The sequence below is a fragment of the Odocoileus virginianus genome, chromosome 1, assembly GCF_023699985.2.
Source record: "Odocoileus virginianus isolate 20LAN1187 ecotype Illinois chromosome 1, Ovbor_1.2, whole genome shotgun sequence".
In the NCBI taxonomy this organism is placed as follows: domain Eukaryota; kingdom Metazoa; phylum Chordata; class Mammalia; order Artiodactyla; family Cervidae; genus Odocoileus; species Odocoileus virginianus.
The window spans coordinates 46,966,624-46,987,382 of record NC_069674.1 but is presented as its reverse complement, the minus strand read 5'-3'; the positions used below and the strand labels follow the sequence as shown (position 1 = coordinate 46,987,382).

The window sequence follows — 20,759 nt, the reverse complement described above, 5'->3', positions numbered from 1 at the left end:
TAGAATTCTCTACATAACTCAAGCCCCTTATTTAGTTACATTCTATTTCAAAACATACTGGACCATAAAGAAGGTCTTTGGACCATGAAGAAGGCTGAGTGCCAAAGAATAGATGCTTTTGAATGCTGGAGCTGGAGAAGACTCTTGAGAGTCCCTTGGACTGCAAGAAGATCAAACCAGTTAATCCTAAAGGAAATCAATTCTGAATACTCATTAGAAGGACTGATGCTAAAGCTGAAGCTCCAATACTTTGGCCACCTGATGTGAAGAGCCAACTCATTGGAAAAGACCCGGATGCTGGGAAAGATTGAGAGCAGGAAAAGGGGACGGCAGAGGATGAGACAGTTGTATGGCATCACCGACTCAATGGACAGGAATTTGAGCAAGCTCCAGGAGACAATGGAGGACAGAGGAGACTGGCTGTACTGCAGCTGCAGAGAGTAAGACACAACTTAGAGACTGAACAACAACAAATTTCAGACAGTCTCCTTTACTCTAACAGCCAGCTTAATCTCACTCATCTTCCCCATTCCTCTACTTTTCTTGGGCTCTCTTATTGGTCGGCAGGGTGTTAGAACTCAATCAACATTTACTATGGTTACATTTTTTGTTCCTCTGGAGATCAGGCTGAACCACAAGCCATACAAACACCTAGGTTGCACCAAGACTACCTTAAACTAATTGCTCACAATCCAACTCACTGTCAAAACCCTTACAAAAATGTCACTTTTTAGTCTGGAAGTCTACTATTTAATACAATTACAGACAAACTTGATTTAGAAAAGAACTATACGTTACTATAGAAAAACTTAGGATGAAGTAGTAATGTTGAGAACATCTCAATCAGATAATAAAAGGTTAAGAAGAAATTTAATTTTCTTTACACAAAATATGCTTGTATTCTAAACCAGTATTCTTGCCTGGAAAATCCCATGGACAGAAGAGCCTGGCAGGCTACAGTCCATGGGGTCGCAAAGAGTCGGACACAACTAAAAGTGAGTGTTCACACACACACATTCTAAACCACTGTGTAGGTTGCATCTGATCTACCAGTGTCTTGTCTCTCACCTCCCCAGTCCAGCACAATCCAACACAGTGCTTTCGTGGACTTTTGAATTTCAGTGTATATACAAGACAAATGCTCCCCAGTCCAGAAGTTTCTGTCCTTCCTGTGGCCTCACACCAGCCTCTTCCACACTAACCCTGGCCATAGATTGGGCTTAACATGTGTAGCATGAGGTGTGTGGGTTAAAATAATTTTCTAAAAGGAGTTGTTAATCCTTGTGATGAATTGCCAAAGAAGGTCACAGACTCTTTCTCCAAAGGTCCTTAGAAATAAAGTAGATTTTCACAGAATGACTTTTAGAGGAGGTCCCGTGAAGGTCAGAGGATGAACTTAGGTAAGCCAACAAAGAGAAAAGCAAAAACAGGATGCAAGTTAATGTTTGTTATTCATTGAAACTAAACAAAAGGAGGAGTTTGGGGAAGTTCTCTTTCCAGGGTTAGACTGCAGGTTTCACTCTATCCACTTTTGCTCACGGGGAAAAAGACAATCAGCTCTAAGTATAGCCGACTGCTCCCACCCTCAGCCCCCCAGCGCTGTTCACACTCCACACTCCCCTCCCAGTCCTCCTGCCCACACCCTTCAGGAGGATTCCCTCTTTGCCAAACTAGAGGTTGGAGTAAGTGTGGGCAGGATTCGAGAGGATTGGGTTTACATTAAGAAGAGTAAATAAGGTTAGAGAACAAGGAAAAGACAAGAGCCAGTGTGGGCTGGGATCCGGAAGTTTGGAAAGAGACTGAAGTTATCACAAGTTCAAAAAAAGCTGACAAGAAATGTGAGATGTAAATATCTATATCTATCTGTGTATATCTATCTAGAGACAGAAAGAGAAGAGGACTGAGGCTTTTAAGAAAGCTTTGGAGTATCAGAATCCTTTGGTATTTTTTAAAGAGAATTCAGTAAGGCTTTAAATTATTTTTTAAATTATTTAAATTTAAATATTTATTTAAATTATTTATTTATTAAATATTTATTTAAAACATTTATTATTTATTTAAATTATTTAAATTATTTTTCAGTTGCTTTTTAAAAGTCAGACTGGGCTTCAGCTTTAAATGGGATTATATGACATAGCAGACTACATTTGGAAAAAATACTAGTCTGTCCATCAAATCAAATAATTCCAACTTAATCATCCACTATTTATTGAATATCCGTTGCTCTATAATGTACACACTGAGCTAGGCACAGTGTCTTAGAAACAAATTAACCAAAAGAACTATTTCACCAAAATATTTCATCGAATGGTTTCTTCGATAACCAAAAAGAGGAATCTCAAGCAAAGCTTTGATTGACTGCCACATAGACCTCACGAATGGACAACTACATTACCATGTCAAGGTCTTCTGCCAGAGAGAGATGAGACATGAGTGACTGTAACACCAGGTTCTTCTACACCCTCCAGACAGCCAACGTTCTCCAGTTCCCGGAGGCAGATCTCTCTGAATCGCCTACCACCATTCCTGAATTTGATCTACTGCTACTTTCGCTAGTTCCACCACAGGAAAGGGGCTTTGAGAAGGGTCTGTATACCTTTTGCCTGCATAGGAGTGTAACTCGTCTCTGACTCTGGACCTCGCTCTGTATCAAACTGTGGCTAGTGCTGGGGGGTTGAGGTGGGCCAGAGATAAAATGCATTCTTCATCCTGCAGGGGCTTCTGCCTGAAGAGAAGATGGGTGACCAAGCGTGCAGCCCAGAGGCATGGGTGCTGCCAGAAAGGCAGTGCGAATGTGAAGTAGGTCCTGCGCGGAAACAGCAGGAGCGTCCCTGCCCTGCAGCGGGTGTGGTCAGAGTGGGCATCTGTACCAGGAGACATTTCATTAGAGTCCTGAATAACTAGGTGAAATGAGCCAGGCAAGAAGGCATGAGTAAGGAAAGCGAGAGAGCCTTCCAAGCAGAGGGAACTCGCGCTGATTTCATCAGCACCTCACAACTTGCCCTCAGGGTGTATTATTATCTTCATGTTGTATATAAAGAAACAAACTCCAAAAGGTTGAGCGACCTACCCCAAGCCACTCATCTTTAGGCAGTGAATCTAAGATTTAAACTTCGCACCATACTCCTTGCCTCTTTACAGAACCTGGCCACTGAAAGGGAATCCTTCTCATTTAATGATATCCACATTGACTTCCCTGGTGGCTCAGTGGTAAAGGACCCGTCCAACAAGGCAGGAGACGTGGATTCAAGCCCTGGGGTGGGAAGATCTCCTGGAGAAGGAAATGGCAACTCATCCCCATATTATTGCCTGGCAATCCCATGGACCGAGGAGCCTAGGGGGCTACATTCCATAGGATCACAAAGATCACAACGATCACATAGGATCACGGAGTGTGCATGCACCCATCTCTCACACCATATCCTCAAGAACGTTTAGAGAATTTTAGAAACAAAAGCAAAAATAAACAAATGGGACCTAATGAAACTTAAAAGCTTTTGCACAACAAAGGAAACTATAAGCAAGGTGAAAAGACAGCCCTCAGATTGGGAGAAAATAATAGCAAACGAATCAACAGACAAAGGATTAATCTCAAAAATATACAAGCAACTCCTCCAGCTCAACTCCAGAAAAATAAATGACCCAATCAAAAAATGGGCCAAAGAACTAAACAGACATTTCTCCAAGGAAGACATACAGATGGCTAAAAAACACATGAAAAGATGCTCAACATCACTCATTATCAGAGAAATGCAAATCAAAACCACAATGAGGTACCATTATACACCAGTCAGGATGGCTGCTATCCAAAAGTCTACAAGCAATAAATGCTGGAGAGGGTGTGGAGAAAAGGGAACCCTCTTACACTGTTGGTGGGAATGCAAATTAGTACAGCCACTATGGAAAACAGTGTGGAGATTTCTTTAAAAGCTGGAAATAGAACTGCCATATGACCCAGCAATCCCACTTCTGGGCATACACACTGAGGAAACCAGATCTGAAAGAGACACGTGCACCCCAATGTTCATCGCAGCAATGTTTACAATAGCCAGGACATGGAAGCAACATAGATGCCCATCAGCAGACGAATGGATGAGGAAGCTGTGGTACATATACACCATGGAATATTACTCAGCCATTAAAAAGAATCCATTTGAATCAGTTCTAATGAGATGGATGAAACTGGAGCCCATTATACAGAGCGAAGTAAGCCAGAAAGATAAAGACCATTACAGTATACTAACACATATATATGGAATTTAGAAAGATGGTAACGATAACCCTACATGCAAAACAGAAAAAGAGACTCAGATGTATAGAACAGACTTGTGGACTCTGGGAGAAGGCGAGGGTGGGATGTTTCAAGAGAACAGCATCGAAACATGTATATTATCTAGGGTGAAACAGATCACCAGCCCAGGTCGGGTGCATGAGACAAGTGCTCGGGCCTGGTGCACTGGGAAGACCCAGAGGGATCGGGTGGAGAGGGAGGTGGGGGGGGGGACCGGGATGGGGAATACATGTAAATCCATGGCTGATTCATTTCAATGTATGACAAAAACCACTGCAATGATATAAAGTAATTAGCCTCCAACTGATAAAAATAAATGGGAAAAAAAAAAAAAGAACGTTTAGGATGAACATGTGCATGCTCAGTTGCTCAGTCATGTCTGACTCTTTGCGACCCTATGAACTATAGCTGCCCAGGCTCCTCTGTCCATGGGATTCTTCAGGCAAGAATATTGAAATGAGTTGCCATTTCCTCCTCCAGCGGATCTTCCCAACCGAAGGATGGAACCCTTATCTCCTGCATCTCTTTGCATTGGCAGGCAGATTCTTACCACTAAGCCACTTGGGAAACCCAAGGATGAACACAAGTGTCCCTTAATCATTCTGGGAAAAAGATCCAACGTGTTATAGACTCAAAAGATCATGAAATTTTTATTGTTTTTTTGGATACAGTTTTGTAAAACGGTATCCCCCTACACACACACACATACAGTATCTCAACACATGAAAGGCACTGAGAAGTCCTGCGAAAGTAATAGACCATGAAAATTTCCACCCTACCTCCTTTTTTCCCTTTCTTTCTTTCTTTTCTTAAAATAACATTTATTAACACCTTTAAAGACATTCTGTATTTAGTCTTTTTATTGTATTGATGAGCATACTGCAGTCTACAGAGGGTGGGAGCTGCCTTTGGGTATGTGTTAATGGCAGAGTCAGAACCCAATTCAACAGACTTCCCTCCTGTCAACACTCACTTGGGTAAATCACACTTCAAAGTGTCCATTCCATACCTCCAATATATAAACAGTACACACAGCACAAGAGCTGATAACCTTGTAATTGTCAACTTACAAATTACTCTTTTTAAAAAAATACAAAGAAATCCCTAGGTGAGAGCTGAGATGGTGTATACAAATTTGAAGTGTGTTTATACACACTATTAATCGCCCTTGTCATGGTTTATACTAGTTATCCAAGTCTTACTGATATCAATTGTTTATCTTCACAGACTTCCCACAGAAATAATAATACTAATAACAACTACTAGCTCTTTTTTTTGCTCTCAATGTGAAGGATAACATTAATATATTGATGCAAATTTCCAGTGTTTATGCATGCACTTAAATGGAACCAAAGCTGAAGAAATCACTTCTTAACAAGATAATCACAAAACAAATCTTTGTACCAAGTACTTCATTACTAGATTAAATTCCATTATCACTAACTAAAAAAAAAAAAAAAAAAAAAAACCAACTTTGGAATCTGGTTGGAATCAAGACAGAAAAAAAAAAGTGGGAGAGGAGATTGGAAATCCTTTTGTTTTTGCAAAGATTCACATTATAACACTATTTCTTATATTAAAATTAAAGTTGTTTGGAAATTCTTTAAAGTAACGTACAAATTTTAAAACATATTTCAAGAGCAGTCAGTACTCAACTTCGAAGAGTATTTATGAATAATAACATACTAGAAAAGGTCAATTGGGCTTTCTGTCTAAAAAGTTAAATATTCAGTGCCTGTATTCTGCATTTGTTACCAAAGTCCCCTTTATCAGCAGAAGGAGGCAAATGATACTCTGAAAATGTTTTAAACGTGCAACTTTGCTTATCTTCCTGTATTAATGATCCTTATGGCAGTTGTTACATTAACCTTATCACATTGCACAGCAATAGGGGAAACCAGTTGTGAAAAGAAGAAAAAGAAAAAGCATTCAGTTTAATCTTAGAACCTTTTTTTTTTCCAATCGAGCATTTTTTTGATTGTCAAGGAGGGTGAAAATGAAAGTTAGATTTTTACTGAGTTTTCTTAAAATCTCAAAGAAAAAACTAGACATTTCCAAATGGGTGACTCATTAACATCATATACTGTGAAAAGGACACAAATTAGACTATCGACGAATGGCTCATTATGTGAATTCTGGGTTTCCTGAGATCCACAAAGAGGCTCTGATTAGGAGACAGTCAATGGCTCCTGAGAAAACCAGTTTCTCTTTCAAGGTTCTGAATCTCTTATTTGTGGATATGCTATTCAAAACTTGCCATTTTCCTCTAAGACGTCTATGTCCTTCTTCATACATTTGTGTGCACGTAGAGGAAATTCAAAGGCTCCATCTTTTAATCCCTTTTACCTTTGACAATAGTAAACCTGACCCTGAGACCCTTCTATCTTCTCATTCTCTCAAGGTGCTTGAGAAACCACCTAACTTTATGACTGAAATTAATGTTTTTATTCAACTGCAGATGCTTGAGCTCAACACCCATACCAGCAGAGTGAAAATCAGCCCCTTTCATTCCTTCAGCCAGGTAATATGCTTTTTCCTTTTTTCTTTTTCTTTTTTTCATTTTCCTTTTAATGCAGAGCAGGGATACTGATTACAAAGAGGCAGTTTGACTCCAGCAATAGGTCTTCTTCACTAATCCTCACTGTCATGGAAATTCCAGCTGCTACAAGAATAAGAGGCTCAATCCATATTTGCCAGCTCTAATATGAAATCTGTCAGAGCCCAAATTAATGAGTTCCAAATTCCTTACATCACGATAACAGGTTAAGACTGGTCAATTAATTACATAAATCCTTCCCGATTCATTGTGCGTTTGCAGCCCAGATTGTGTCTTACATTACTCCATGACACAAGGCCTTTTGGCTCCTGTTGTTCTGCAGAAAGGCCCCATTTAAGTGGAGGCTGCCTGCCACGGCAAAATGTTAAATGTCACCCGTTAAATTTGCACTTTTCTGTAATTGCTTTTGTTAAAAAAAAAAAATTAAATTACAGCACAGGGCTCCCAGTATACCACTACATAGAGGGCCGGGGTTGTACTGAATGGATCCCAGGGCAGGCAAGCTATCTTTTATGGTTTACACAGGTGTGATAGTTTACAGTCTCCTTTTTACCTGGTGCCCGGTAGGCAGCAGAGCCCAGAACGTGCACGTTTATGAAAAATAAACCAAATTTCCCTAAGATCGGTGGCAACAGAAACATATATGCAGAAGATTCTTTTATGAAAAGATTAAAATAGGATTCTTTAGCCAGTTCCCCTTGTTTACCAGTGCAAGTATTAGATATATAAAACACTTGATCTAATCACCTTTTCAGGACCATATATTGTACAGATGTGAGTGATACTTGTTCAGGTAATTGTGTTGAATGTTGCTGATGGTTTTCCTGTTTGTAACTGGCACACACCTACAGAGGGCGAACAATTGAGGATTGAAGATCTCGAAAGACTTTAAAAATTATCCAGACTTTAATCCTTATTAAAACATCAAAATGCACCTGGAATCACAACTGGTTAGATTTAGACCTAGAACTATAAGGCGTCCAAGTTCCAAATTCCGAGTGCCCTCTCTCTTCACTGCATTACACTTCTGGTGGAGTGGACTCTTTACGCACCTAGTTGCTCTGTATCCAGTGGAACCAGTGCCGGTTATGTTTCCTGCATCATCCTTTTGACAACTGGCTGTTCGGAGAACAAGGAACAGACGACGCTCCCAAGTACCGACGGAAACCTGTGTAGGGCGTGGGTTCTTTCCACTTGGAACCCCACACCACCACGCAAAAGCTAGCCAGACCCCAGGCGGCGCGTTCTCCCACGGATCGCCGGGCCACCACGCTGGCCTGGCAGCGCCCCCCTCTGTCCTCCTGCAGCCTTGCACCGGGTCTGCCACCGGCCGCGCCCTTCCTTCCAGGGTTAAGGAAGCCGCTCGGCCTCTGGGCTCCCGGCCCTAGTCGGGTGAGGGACTTGTCTTTCCCTATACATTCCCCCCACACTCCCTCCACACACGCGCACACATTAAACCTTGGCCCAGGGCCGTTTCAGGACCCAGAAGCACGCGCTTCTTCCTCGGCGACCCGGTCCCGCAGCCAAGCGCACCTGTCCCCTCCCTACCCACAAGGGAGCGGGCGCGTTAGCGCGAAGGCGCTCCCACCGCAGGGTTTATTTAGGGCTCTGGGGAGACTCCAGGGGAGAGGGGACAACTAACGTGTGCGGTGCGGGTGCAGATAAAACGTTCGGAACGCGTGGGCTTCGCCCCAGCTCCATCGCGACCCCGGAGCGCTCCCGGGCCCCTACAGGCCGCAACCACACCCTAGCCGGCGGCGCGTCTTCGCCCTCTCTTAGGCCCGGCGGCGGGGTCGAGGGCAGCGCCGCGCGAGCTTCTGTAGAACAAAGACGGTCCAGCCCTAGAGTGAGAACTGCTGCCGCCGCCTCCCTGGCTCCGGCCCGGCCGCCCTGACCCAGCTAAGCCCGAAACCCACCCGAGCGACTGGCGGCAGCCGGCTCCACGCCCGCTCCCAAACCAGCCGGGCCCCGGAAACGACTGAACCTGCAGTCCCCGGGGGTCATCGGTATTCAAACCTCCCTCCCGCACCAAACCTGTCACCCCAAGCCCCTCTGCATTATTTTTTTATTTTTTTTTCAAGCCGCCAAGTTGTCATTCTAAAGTTAGGAAGGGGGCCTCGCGGTACCCACGTTCGAGGCAGGTGGGCAGGGGAGGGGGCACTGCAGGTCGGTGCTGTAAATCCTGTCTCTTTGCGGTTGTTGTTTCCACTCACCACCCGCCGCCCCCCTCCACCCGCGTTGGTTTTTTTTTTTTTTTCCTTCTTTCTTTCCGCCTAGCAGTTGCTATGGGTTACCAGGGCGGTTGCCATGGGTTACCGGACCGAGGCCGGCTGGCTCGCTACCTGCCACCCAGTCGCCGCCGCCGGCGGAGCAGCCCGGGCGGGAGGCAGCGGGAGCGCGCGTGTGCGGGCAGCGGCGCGGGGAGTGTGCGCGAGCCGGCCGGGCGCCGCAGCCAACAGGCGGCCTGGGTGCCGCAGCGGGGGCGCCGCCGCCGGTGGGGTGGGGGGCAGAGCTATAAAGAAGGCCCGGAGGTAAGAAACAAGCAAAAACACAACCACAAGTTATGCCCGTGCTGTGCCTCTAGCAGCAAAGACGAGCGGTGTGGGGTTTTGGATGCATCTACACTTCTCGTCGGGGGAGAAAGGGTATTTTCCTGTTTAGCATAAACCATGTGCGTAGTGTCTTGAGAGTTTAAATTCCGCAGAAAAATTGTAGCTTAATTTTTTTTCTCGTTTCCTATTATTTTAAAAGGAAGTCTTTGGAATTTTGGAGAAAAGGGGTCAACTACCAGTTTGCGCAGCTAAAATAAATTAGCGTCCAGTGCACCGTTCCTAACAATGATCTAGAAAAGTTTCCATCAAGAGTGAAGAGCAATTGTGTTTGACTTAAAGGAACAATGGTGACTCGTTTGTGAGCTGCATATGGCAAAGAAGAAAGCCAGATTCCTTTGTAAATATTTCAAATTTAAAGAAATTGTTGCTTATGTACATCCTAAAATTTTTGAATTCTATTCTACTAAAATGTATTAATTTCGTATGACCTTTATGTGCAAAGGAAATTGTACCTATGCTTTGAATGTCTAATTACAATAACTAATTTCAGACAGCTTTGTGTATTTGAAAATATCTGTATATACATGTTATATATATAATAAAGGTCTATATTCCAAACAAAAGCAGAAAATTGTATTGAAATAAATTGTCCCTCTGTTGAAAAGATGCTGCATTATATTCACAGGATATCAACTAAGTGACTTAAATATTAAGAAGAAAACTTACTTAGAAATAGAATAAGCTTTTGCTATTTTTGTCTTAAAATTTTAGAAGCCTTTCATGGAAAAGGGTCTTCCTTTATGGCTGAAATATTGAAAACCTTATCTGTACCACAGCTGCTCAATAATGATGAATCCTCAAGGCACCAAAAAACAAACTGAGTTCAAAACAACATTCAATTTAATGTTGGGATATAATGGTAATTGTGGCTAAGCGAAATGAATTTGTTTAAATTCTTAACAGCCATAAGAGAATTTTTTTTGTCTTACTATAGTAAGGTTATTGCATATCACTTGTTTGTATTTAATTATTTAGTAAAATGTGAACTAGAGTTTAAAAGCTCCTGCAGGGTATTTATTATCTTAAGGTACATAACTCAAGAGTAGCATTTCTGTTTCTCCTTAGTAATTTTTAAAACTTGAAATTTTAACTCAGTTTCTTTAATCACTTTCTTCCAAGTGAGACTTTGAAAGAAGCCCTAAGTAACAGGTTGTTGACTTTCATTGTTGACACTTTGGGATTACACATAAAATCAGTTCTGAAACAGAACACATAAACTAGTTTAATAGGTGAATAGCATGCCCTTTCAGAATTAGCCAGAGAAATATAGTTTTGCTGTATACAAATCATAAAGCATCCAGGATAAGAATTCTTTAAATTTGTTACATTTTCAATAGTTTTAAATAAACATCTATTTTATTTAGTTATGTAAGTAACTGTTTTCTTTCTCTAAAGAAAGCTTTATAAAAATATGCCAGAGAATAATAAGAGACTTGAACAAAGCAAGAAAGCCACTAGGGGTTGAAGTTCATTTAAATCTCTCAGCTGTTGGGAAATCAGTTTTAAGAAGCCAGTACTTAGATATCAAAACAACCAAACCAAGGCTAAACGCCTTAAATGTATACAACTACAGTGAATATGAAATCAAATTTTACCAAAATTATCCATTAAAAATTACTGATGATTCAGAAATATACTGAATTTAGATCTAAGTCAGAAGAAATATATTGTACAAAATAAGCAACAAACAAGTTGTTTTTTTCATGTTTAATGTGAAAATGATGCTCTCATGAAGTTTACATACCACAGTATTACACATTACTTAATATCAATTTTGACAGCTATAGTCTCATCATCTAAGAATTACATTACAATTGGTGGCACAATATATGCTTTTCAAAACTACTGTAAAACAGAACATGAATACAAATACATGTTGCCAAGGAGCTGGTGACCACACTGAAGTGACTTAATGGCAAACTTCACATGTCAGCAAGATAAAAAGAAATTGATAAGACTTTTTTCTCCAGTATTAAAATAATGAGTCGTAGATGATAAAAGTAGTAAGATCCAAGATACATTAAATAAAAATATTTACAAAAAGTTCAATAACCTTTTAGACCAAACAGAAAACAAAATGGCAAAATTAAGGAAATCATTCGTATCCTAAATTTAATTTTTTTCTGTTGAGTCTCAGTTACAAGCATTTCACAGACTTTTTAAAATAATACATTAACTTTTAATAAACTCCTAGTTAAAATGAGGGTGAAGTAACATTTAATTAAAGCAACAAGTTATCCCTCTTATATAAAGATATCTTCTTGTTAATTTCAGAGATATTTCATACCATTCAACAAGAAAGAAATATGAAGTTATCTCAAGAAAATGCTGCCTCATCTGAAATTTGACGTTCAATGTAGTTTATCTAAGATATTTTATCTTTGACCACTATAGAAAAAGACATTTTGTTAAATTATACCAATCCTTAGGCAGATGCCTTAAAAGAAAGGACTTTTAAAAAAATGAATAATTCTGAAATTAGCAAGTTCATATCCTTTTCTATATTATGGGAATATTTACTGGCAAATTTTATTAATTTGTATAAGATCCTACTTTTAACTTAAAGTAACAAGCAACTGTCACTGATACTGAAAGTTATCTAGTGATAAGAAATTGCACATTAAGTCAGAAAATAAATCATGAACCTCTAATTCTAATTACACACAGATAATGAAAACAAATGGTTTGTTCCCAGAAACCATGTGTTAAAGCTGATTTTGGACAATGAAAATGTATTTCTGAATCTATATATTGCAGATTCTTTACTGCTAAGCCACCAGGGAAGCCCTCTATATATTGCAAATATAAGCAAAATGACTAGAGCTATTTCTGGGCTTTTTATTTTTAAAGATGTAGACATTGTTTTAACATGTTTCTATTCGTAAGATACATTTTCCATCTAAGTGTGAAACAGAATAATGAAAAGGTTAAACACTCTTAAAATATTTCAATCAACCATTCCAAAGCTCAGTGTTTTTCCAGTGCAGAGGAGGTACCCACAAAATTCCAGCTGCCTGTCTGAAAGAGGCATTCTGGTCTGTGCCGTAAGTCATACACATACCTGCTGTGTTTATGCTAACACTGCCCCAGTAATACAAGGAGAAATGCTCCATCTGGATTTGAAATGCTACCTATTTACCTATCTTTTAAAATGCAATAAAGCCAACTAGATTTTGTTTAAACATATAAATCATTTCATCTGAGGGCAGGATCTCATTTTACCAATAGCGTGCGCTGATCAAGGAGAGTGCTGCATTCACAGGCTTTTAGCTTTTCACAGAAGCTTAGCCAAAATAAGACAACATAAAAATACCACTAATAAACAACACAACATCTTTACGAATTTAAATACTTAATATGACAGTTAGCTTTAGGTAAGAATATATTATTCGCAAGCTTTATTCTCTATGACTGGACACAATTTGCTATTCCTAAAATGGTAACATTAGAATTATTTTTCAGGATTCCTGTGGAGCTGTGCTCATTTTACATCCGTGCGAACTGCTGTCATCACTACTATGTCCAAACCCAGAGGATGAACTGGAAAAGAAGAGAGGGGGGAAAATAATAAAAAGAGGAAATTGGTTTTCACAACACACTCAAAGCCTGAGTAACAGAGGAGAACTTTAATTATCTCCAGTCACAAAGAGAGACAGGAAATTTGGACTTTTAATTAGCCATTTGGAGTGCAGTTGGATATTTTTTTAGCTAGATAATTTAAACGCGAATAATTCAAGTCTGACTAAATGAAAGTCACATAATCAGAATGCAGATAATTGAATTTCTACTGCATTCATTAATTCAGTGTGGAGGTGTGTGTGAAGACTACTATGATGAGCTGTCACAGCTCAATAAAATCTCAGTCAATTAATTTTTTCATTATCTTAGTATTACATCAACAAAAAGTGGAGTGTGTGTATATGTCTATACACACGCATATGTGTACGATGTGTTATATAAATACGTATACGTTAAATCAAAATGCAAGGAAATACCTTTCTGAATCATAATCTATATCGTTTTCTTTTTTTCCTTCTTCTTCTTCTTCAGGGAAACGTCTGTTCATCAAGGCAAACTTGTGAATTGCTTCTTCTACAGAGTACTTAGTCTGCCCAGAAACACACGCCTCGATGTCTTCTGAATTCAGATGACTTTGCAGGAAGAGGTGAAGGCTGCTATCTGAAAGTAGAAGTGCATTCTGTAGAACCCTATGTAAACGAAAAAAGAAGACACGATCAGCGTGCAGGAAGGGACAATTATAGGGTGGGAGAGAGAAAAACATTAGAAATATGCCACTGAAGTGATTTCTCTACTATGGCAAACTCGGCATCAATTACAGAGTCTCCCTATTAAAAGGATGAAAGCATATGTTAACTTTTATTCAATTATTTGGAAATTTAGGTGAGTAAAAACATGAAGCTAATAGTTAAGAACATCTGTTAAAAGAATAACTTCAAGGACATTTCTTCAATTTAACCATCTGTTATGACCATGTGGATTAATTATGGAAATATTTTGCTGAGATAGTCAGAGAAATTTATTCTGCCTTTAAAAAATTTACTGCCAACCATCATGTCAGTTCTGTGATCTTTATTGGTTAGGCTGTCATGAAACATCAAAACTTTCAATGACTATTAAAAACTATATTAAAAAGTCAATACATTTCTCAGCATGTCTTACATTTTCAAACTTTACAAAGATGCTTATATACAGGTACACAAGGGCTCAATTGAGAGGGAGTGTTTTTTGAATACTTAAGATTGACTAGAAATTTCTCCAAAATCTTCAGCAGTGTATGTATTTTTAAATGAGTCACTAAATAAAAATTGCTCCCAGCCAGTTTTACCATTTATGTAATTAAAGTATGATAAGTCTGTAATAAGTACATACTAGCCTTCCCACATTCCAAGATCAAAGTTTACAAAGGGAGAACAGATTTCAGCTAGTACATCATGCAGAATGAAACTACATGGAGAATGAAAAAGTGCCCTGTAGCAAAAGGTACACATGCTCAAATTCATCTAATCAGTTAATGTGTCTTTTCTGAAATGCATATCAAAGAACACCCTTATGTTTAAATAAAAACTGGTTTTCTCTATTTAGGAACGATTTTGACATATGATAACTTAGTCTCTGTTAATAGTTCAACAATGATATAACACAAGCCACTAAGACCAGATGTTGGGGACAAACCTGAAACATTGAAACTCAAGTGTGATTCTGTTCAATACAGATTTTTCATATGGAGATCTATGAGAAACAGAGTATTTCAGACCAACAAAACTTACCTTATATTCTGCATTCTTAGATGCAGAAAACAAGTTAATTAGAAAAGTAAACAAGTTAATTAGAAAAGCAAATCTCTTTTGATCATTCATATCAATTTACTTAAAAATCAAGGTCACTGGAATATTTCCTTCTCTTTCAAATAAGACAGTTATTTCTTAAAGAAGGCAAGCATCGAGAAATACACAGTATCAAAACCAAAATCTGGCTGTCCTCTTTGCTTCAGATAGGTTTACAAATGGTTTTTGAGCAAACATTCTTTACTGACCTACTAACATGAAAAGTAAAACCTTGGTGCGTTTTTAAAAGGCAAAGCCTCAAGCAAAATAGCTAAATATTTCCACTCTTCCATGTCCTCTGCCCTGAGTTCCCTCAGTAAATGACCATATCACATGATAAAGATTAATTTACCAAGTACAAGGAGTAAAGTAGTAAATCCTTTTTACTACTCTTTGAGATTTATTTTCTACATTTATAAATGTTTACCACTCTTGTTTTAAATGCTTCAAATCAAGAGAAGATTTATATAGCAACGACACATTAATATTAACTTGCAGTCACTGTGAAGTTTGAACTGAGTGTTTCCTGTGTCCTTTTGTCAGCGGTTTCCTGCCCACGATGTTACAAGTAACTGTTCATGGGATTATACTTACTGCTTTGTTTCTGTTGGAAATGTGTTTTATTTTCTTTATAAAATAATGGGTAATCTTTAAAATTGATTTTGGATGCTTCGAGGCATTACACCGCGAAAGTAATGAGCACTAATGCCAATGATATTGGACACAAATTCATTTTAGCTTTATTTCATGTCTAAAGCAATTCTATTGAGCCTTGAACTGGTCACACACTGTTATTAACTTGCTAGTAACCTAACACATGGGTACAGCAAACAAAAGTGATCAGAGTCCAGGTTGATCAGGACCTCGAGGCTACTGTCTTTTTTCTTGAACTATAATTCAATTTCCAATTTTACTGTACATTAGACTCATTATTTCCCAGTCTTGTCTTTTCTGCTTAATACTGCCATCTGGAGGACACACAGGTGAACAGTCAGAGGGAGCTTAGCACACCTAGTTCGCAATTCTGAAAGGGGAGAAGGATGTGGCTGGGAACTTCTGAAGAACCATACAGGCTCTTGAGTGCAAAAACATCTGCCCATTTTAGGTTTTGTGAATTTCCTCTGTCTGGCTGGCTAAATTTATGCCACCATACTCCATGGATAATGTTTAAATAAGCAAAAATAATTTTTAAATCATATTTATGATTTTTATTTTCAGTCAAGTGTTTCATTCCAAAATTAAAAATACAAAATTTTCACAGTATTTTCCCATCTGGTTCAGTAAGCAAAATTAGTTCATTTTAAGTAATATCCGATTTACTATATGTCAGAGTATTGTGACTGCCATCATAATATTAAATCCTATTTTTACCCTAGTCATACTTGTACCACATTTTCCACAAATTTAATAGCATAAAATCAACTTCAAACTTAAAAGAGTACTTTGTAAAACAGTCAGTAAAATGTCACCTTTGTAAGTCTCCATAAAAATAAACATATAATTTTCAAGCCCTTATAAAAGGAACAAAAAAAATAGCCTCTAGAATTTTAAAGGAATTTTAAGCACAAGCTATTTATTACATGAGTCAAAAGTTATTCCTTTCTCCATTAATAACTTTAAACAAAGCAAAACCTGTTTTTCCTTGAATTAAACACATTTGAAAATCTGGTTTTCCTCAACATGAGTTTATTAGGTGTATTCTATATTGCTTCAGCTGAGAATATATATAGCTATGCAAACCATGTAACCCTAACTAAGGATGCCCTGAGTCTACAGAACCCAATATAATGATATACATACACATCTGTATAGCGGGTGGAAGTTTACCAGTTTGATGTAGGGGAAAAAATTAATTCAGCCTGTTTACCGCTTACCATGAGAAAAAAATAAAACCTACAAATCTTCATTGAAGATATTCATGATCTGTGCTGTGGTGCCCTCTATTGAACATAAAGACTTATAAAAAGTGCGTGTGTGTGTGTGTGTGTGTGTGTGTGTGTGTGTATAAAACTAGCTGTAGTGTTTCCATGATATCCTTTCATAAAAAATTTTTATATAAATTCATTAAATTTTTAAGACATACAGAACTGTTATATGAAAGTCTACCTTGTAAGGTATGTGTAGTTATATTAATGGGATGAATTCAGTAAAGAAGAAAAGTTGGCGCCCACTTGTGATAGCAAAGTGCAAAAAAATAGTAGGAATGCCAGTTTCATAGCTGGAGACTTACCAACAGAGCTTATAATTTAGTCTATAACTTCTTTGTTCATAACTATTCGTAAAAGTGACTTACAATTTAAAATTAGCCAGGGAGGAAATCCCAAAGGGAGATTATGCCCAAGACAGAGAAAAAATGAATATATTTGAAAAATTTCACAATCATACTAACTAATTTAGCTAGCATTTAAGAGTTCCAAATATAAAGCTGCCAGTTCCTGGGATTAATATAGTGCCTCCACCTTGCTTATAATTTCCTTATCTATAAAACTGAGATGAAACTTGACTCCTAATATTGTCATAGGTATTGAGATAAAACATGTAAAAAGCTAAACATAGCCAGTCTTCAATAAAATGGTATGCTGCTGCTGCTAAGTCACTTCAGTCGTGTCCGACTCTGTGCGACCCCATAGACGGCAGCCCACCAGGCTCCGCCGTCCCTGGGATTCTCCAGGCAAGAACACTGGAGTGGGTTGCCATTTCCTTCTCCAATGCATGAAAGTGAAAAGTGAAAGTGAAGTCGCTCAGTCGTGTCCAACTCTTAGCGACCCCATGGACCACAGCCCAACAGGCTCCTCCATCCATGGGATTTTCCAGGCAAGAGTATTGGAGTGGGTTGCCATTGCCTTCTCTGATAAAATGGTATAAATTCCTCTTATTTGGTACCTCAGCAAAGGAACAACTTTCTAGTTTCTCTATGAAGACTGCCAGGCTATATACATTGCTATCAAATATGTATTACTTCACAGATAACCTTAAAATGGAAAAAATACATATTTATATTATAGACACATACCTATGCACAGAAACAGCAGTAGTTTTGTTTCAAAGAGGTTGAACATATACAACACTCTTGGTTTATAACTTCAAAATTTATATAAAAACCAAGTCTTTTAAGAATTCAAAAAGCAACATGTTTATTTGGGGCACTTATTGGGAAGCCCCCTAATTTCATTCCCATTCATCATCACCAGTTTAAAAACCAAGTCTTAAAAATACATGCTAAAAAGGGAATTCCCTGGCAGTTCCGTGGTTGGGACTCTGTGCTTCCACCGCAGGGGGTGCAGGTTCAATCCCTGGTCAGGGAACTAGGATCCTGCATGCTGTGTGGTGCAGCCAACAATAATTAAAAATACATGCTAAAAATCTATTATACACAGGCATATTTTGTACTTTAATATTGTGGTGTTTTTTCCTTAAATTCCAAAAGTGCTCTACAAACAAGGAACAGGCTACCGACAGTGGCCTCATTTAATGGGTAACCAACGGGCCTCAGAGGACATCAAGGTGGGGTCAGGACACAGATGGCTGAGATGCACGTTGCATCATTTCCCAAAGTGGGCTTAGGCTGGGGAGACAGAGGGGTCCACGAGAGGCAAAGACATGCAAGGCTGCTATTTCTACACACACTGGACTACGTATCAGGTTTGAGGGGCACAGAAAAGACGGTGGGGAGGATAGCAGGGGCCACAGCATTTAGGGCATTTAGGTGAGGACTGAATCCAACAGTGTGGTATTAGACTCCTTGTTTCCTTCAGGAGCAGACCACATAGAAGCACCAGCTTCCATTTTTCATGTGAAATTCATCTTTTGGAGATTATGTGCACAGACCATAATGGGACAAATAACATCACAATGGTGTCTGCTCCATGATTTGACTTCTGGATGACATCAAGATTTGTCTTGACTTTAGTGAATCAAGACATCCCTGATAAGCATGCAGTTGCCTCCCCGCTAGAATGGAAGCTTCAAGAGGACAGGGATATGTGTCCGTCTCGTGCAGTCCTATATCCTCAGTACCCAGCGTGGTCAAAAGCAGTCACTTCATGTATTGGCTCACTGAGTCCTTTCCCAACCCTCCTCTGAATGACACAACTACCCATGAGGTCGTGATGTGTGTATTACATTATTGCACTTTCCAGCAAACCAAGGCTCACAGGAATGAATGACTTTTCTGAGGTTACAGAGCCAGAAAACAACCAGGAACCAAGATTCACAGGAGACTTGGAACCCAATCCCTGGAGCTCCTGACCCAGGACACTTTCCATTATGACCTCTGCATAAAATTCCACCAGCAAGCTGCCAAACAATACAGCATGCGAGAATAACCTACAGTAAGTGAGCTCAACCCCTCAACAGCCTAGAGACACACCGGCATGCATTTGGTTGCCCAATTGTGCAAGGAGAGGTCATGTTCAAAACAATGAAGTAATTCCTGGTCAAAAAACACATGCCTTGTGCTTAACAAGCCACATAAGCAAAGAGACACATGGTGTCCTTTGATCTCAAATAAGGATACTTCTCTACAGAAAACACACAGCTCCCCAAATGCTTATGGAGACTGCAGGATACGACTAGCCCTGTCTGGGACTCACTGGCGATGGCCAGTCTGCAGCATCCCCCAGCAGCATCTGGAGTGACAGGCCACTCTGCAAACTTGTCTGCGGGGATCAGGTCTTTAGGGAGAGGCCATCAACCACCTGGGTCTCATATAGACAATTAAAATTGGAGCTATCCCCAAAGGGAAAGGGCAGGAAAAACTTGAGCAGGTCTTTGTTCTGTCATGCCTATGAGACTCCAAAGAACACCACTGTGAGGATTTCTGAGGACTTGGCTCAGTTAGATTCTTCTGTTCTCTTGTCATTTTTATTCCTCTGTTTTCTTTTTCTCTTCCAGCCCTCCCTCAATTTATAACCTTGGCTGTTTCTCTGTCTCCATGACCCCTTCAAAGGAAAAGCATGATACCAATCTAATAGAAATAAATATTAATATTCATGTGGATACTTAATACCCAAGCCTTTGATGAGTGAGCCATAGAGAGAGAGACAGCCAGAGGGCAGTATATTATTTCAGGCTAGCTCGAAGGTGTCGAGTAGAAAACTCAAAAGATGGCTTCAGATCCTGAAGCTAGCAGAAAGAGTTCAGGAGACTGGGCCCTGCCACTAACTAGTAGTCATCGGACTCAGCCTATTCCCTTATCTATAAATAGGAAGATAGAAAAATTAGCTCAAAGCTATTTCATGTCTAAGTGCATTAAAATAATGGCTGATACTTGGATATCGCACATTATATTTCAGTCTGTTGTGAGTGCTTTACATTCCTTAACTGATTTAATCCTCTTGACAGCCTTATGAAGTAGATACTATTATTACCCCATTTTATAGGTGGGCAAACACAAGCACAGAGGAGGTAAAAGGCTTGCCTAAATTCCCAGCTAATAAGTAGCAGAAGCAGGATTTGAACCCAGGCAGTCTGACCTCAGAGTCTGTGTGCAGATCAGTGTGTATTACAGAGTGGGAAAAAGGCGGGGGGGGGGGTAATCATAGCAGTGTGAATTCAAGTCACTTTCACTGCAGTACCAACCATTACCAAGTGCTCCAGAGTTAATAACCCACTGTGTGCGTGTGTGTTAAGACAATCAGTTGTGTTCAACTCTTTGCAACGCCACCAGGCTTTTCTGTCCGTGGGCTTCTCCAGGCAAGAATGCTGGAGTGGGTAGCCATTCCCTTCTCCAGCAGATCTTCCTGACACAGGAATTAAACCCATGTCTCTTACATCATCTCCTGCACTGGAAGGCAGATTCTTTATCACTAGCACCACCTGGGAAGCCCTAATAACCCACTAAGACTATTCAAACACCAATAAATACTCCCTTATAAACATTCCCTCCAAAGAGCAGCAACAAGTTATTCACTTAAAGGAGCTCAGAGCAGTGTTAGCAGCCCACCGTAGAGCTG

At 39.6% G+C, this 20,759-nt stretch overlaps 1 protein-coding gene across 4 annotated transcripts in view; it reads right to left on the bottom strand.

The window, feature by feature from the left end:
* Positions 1-11,152: 11,152 nt before the first annotated feature.
* SNX10 (sorting nexin 10) overlaps positions 11,153-20,759 on the bottom strand; it is a 65,707-nt gene continuing 56,100 nt past the window's right edge. For all 4 annotated transcript variants that reach the window (XM_020915742.2, XM_070467736.1, XM_070467732.1 and 1 more), the window contains 2 exons: positions 13,456-13,668; positions 11,153-13,000 (listed from right to left, as the gene is read on the bottom strand). In XM_020915742.2, coding sequence (XP_020771401.1) covers positions 12,919-13,000; positions 13,456-13,668 — 295 coding nt within the window. In that variant the 3' untranslated portion in view covers positions 11,153-12,918. The remainder of the gene's footprint in view (positions 13,001-13,455; positions 13,669-20,759) is intronic.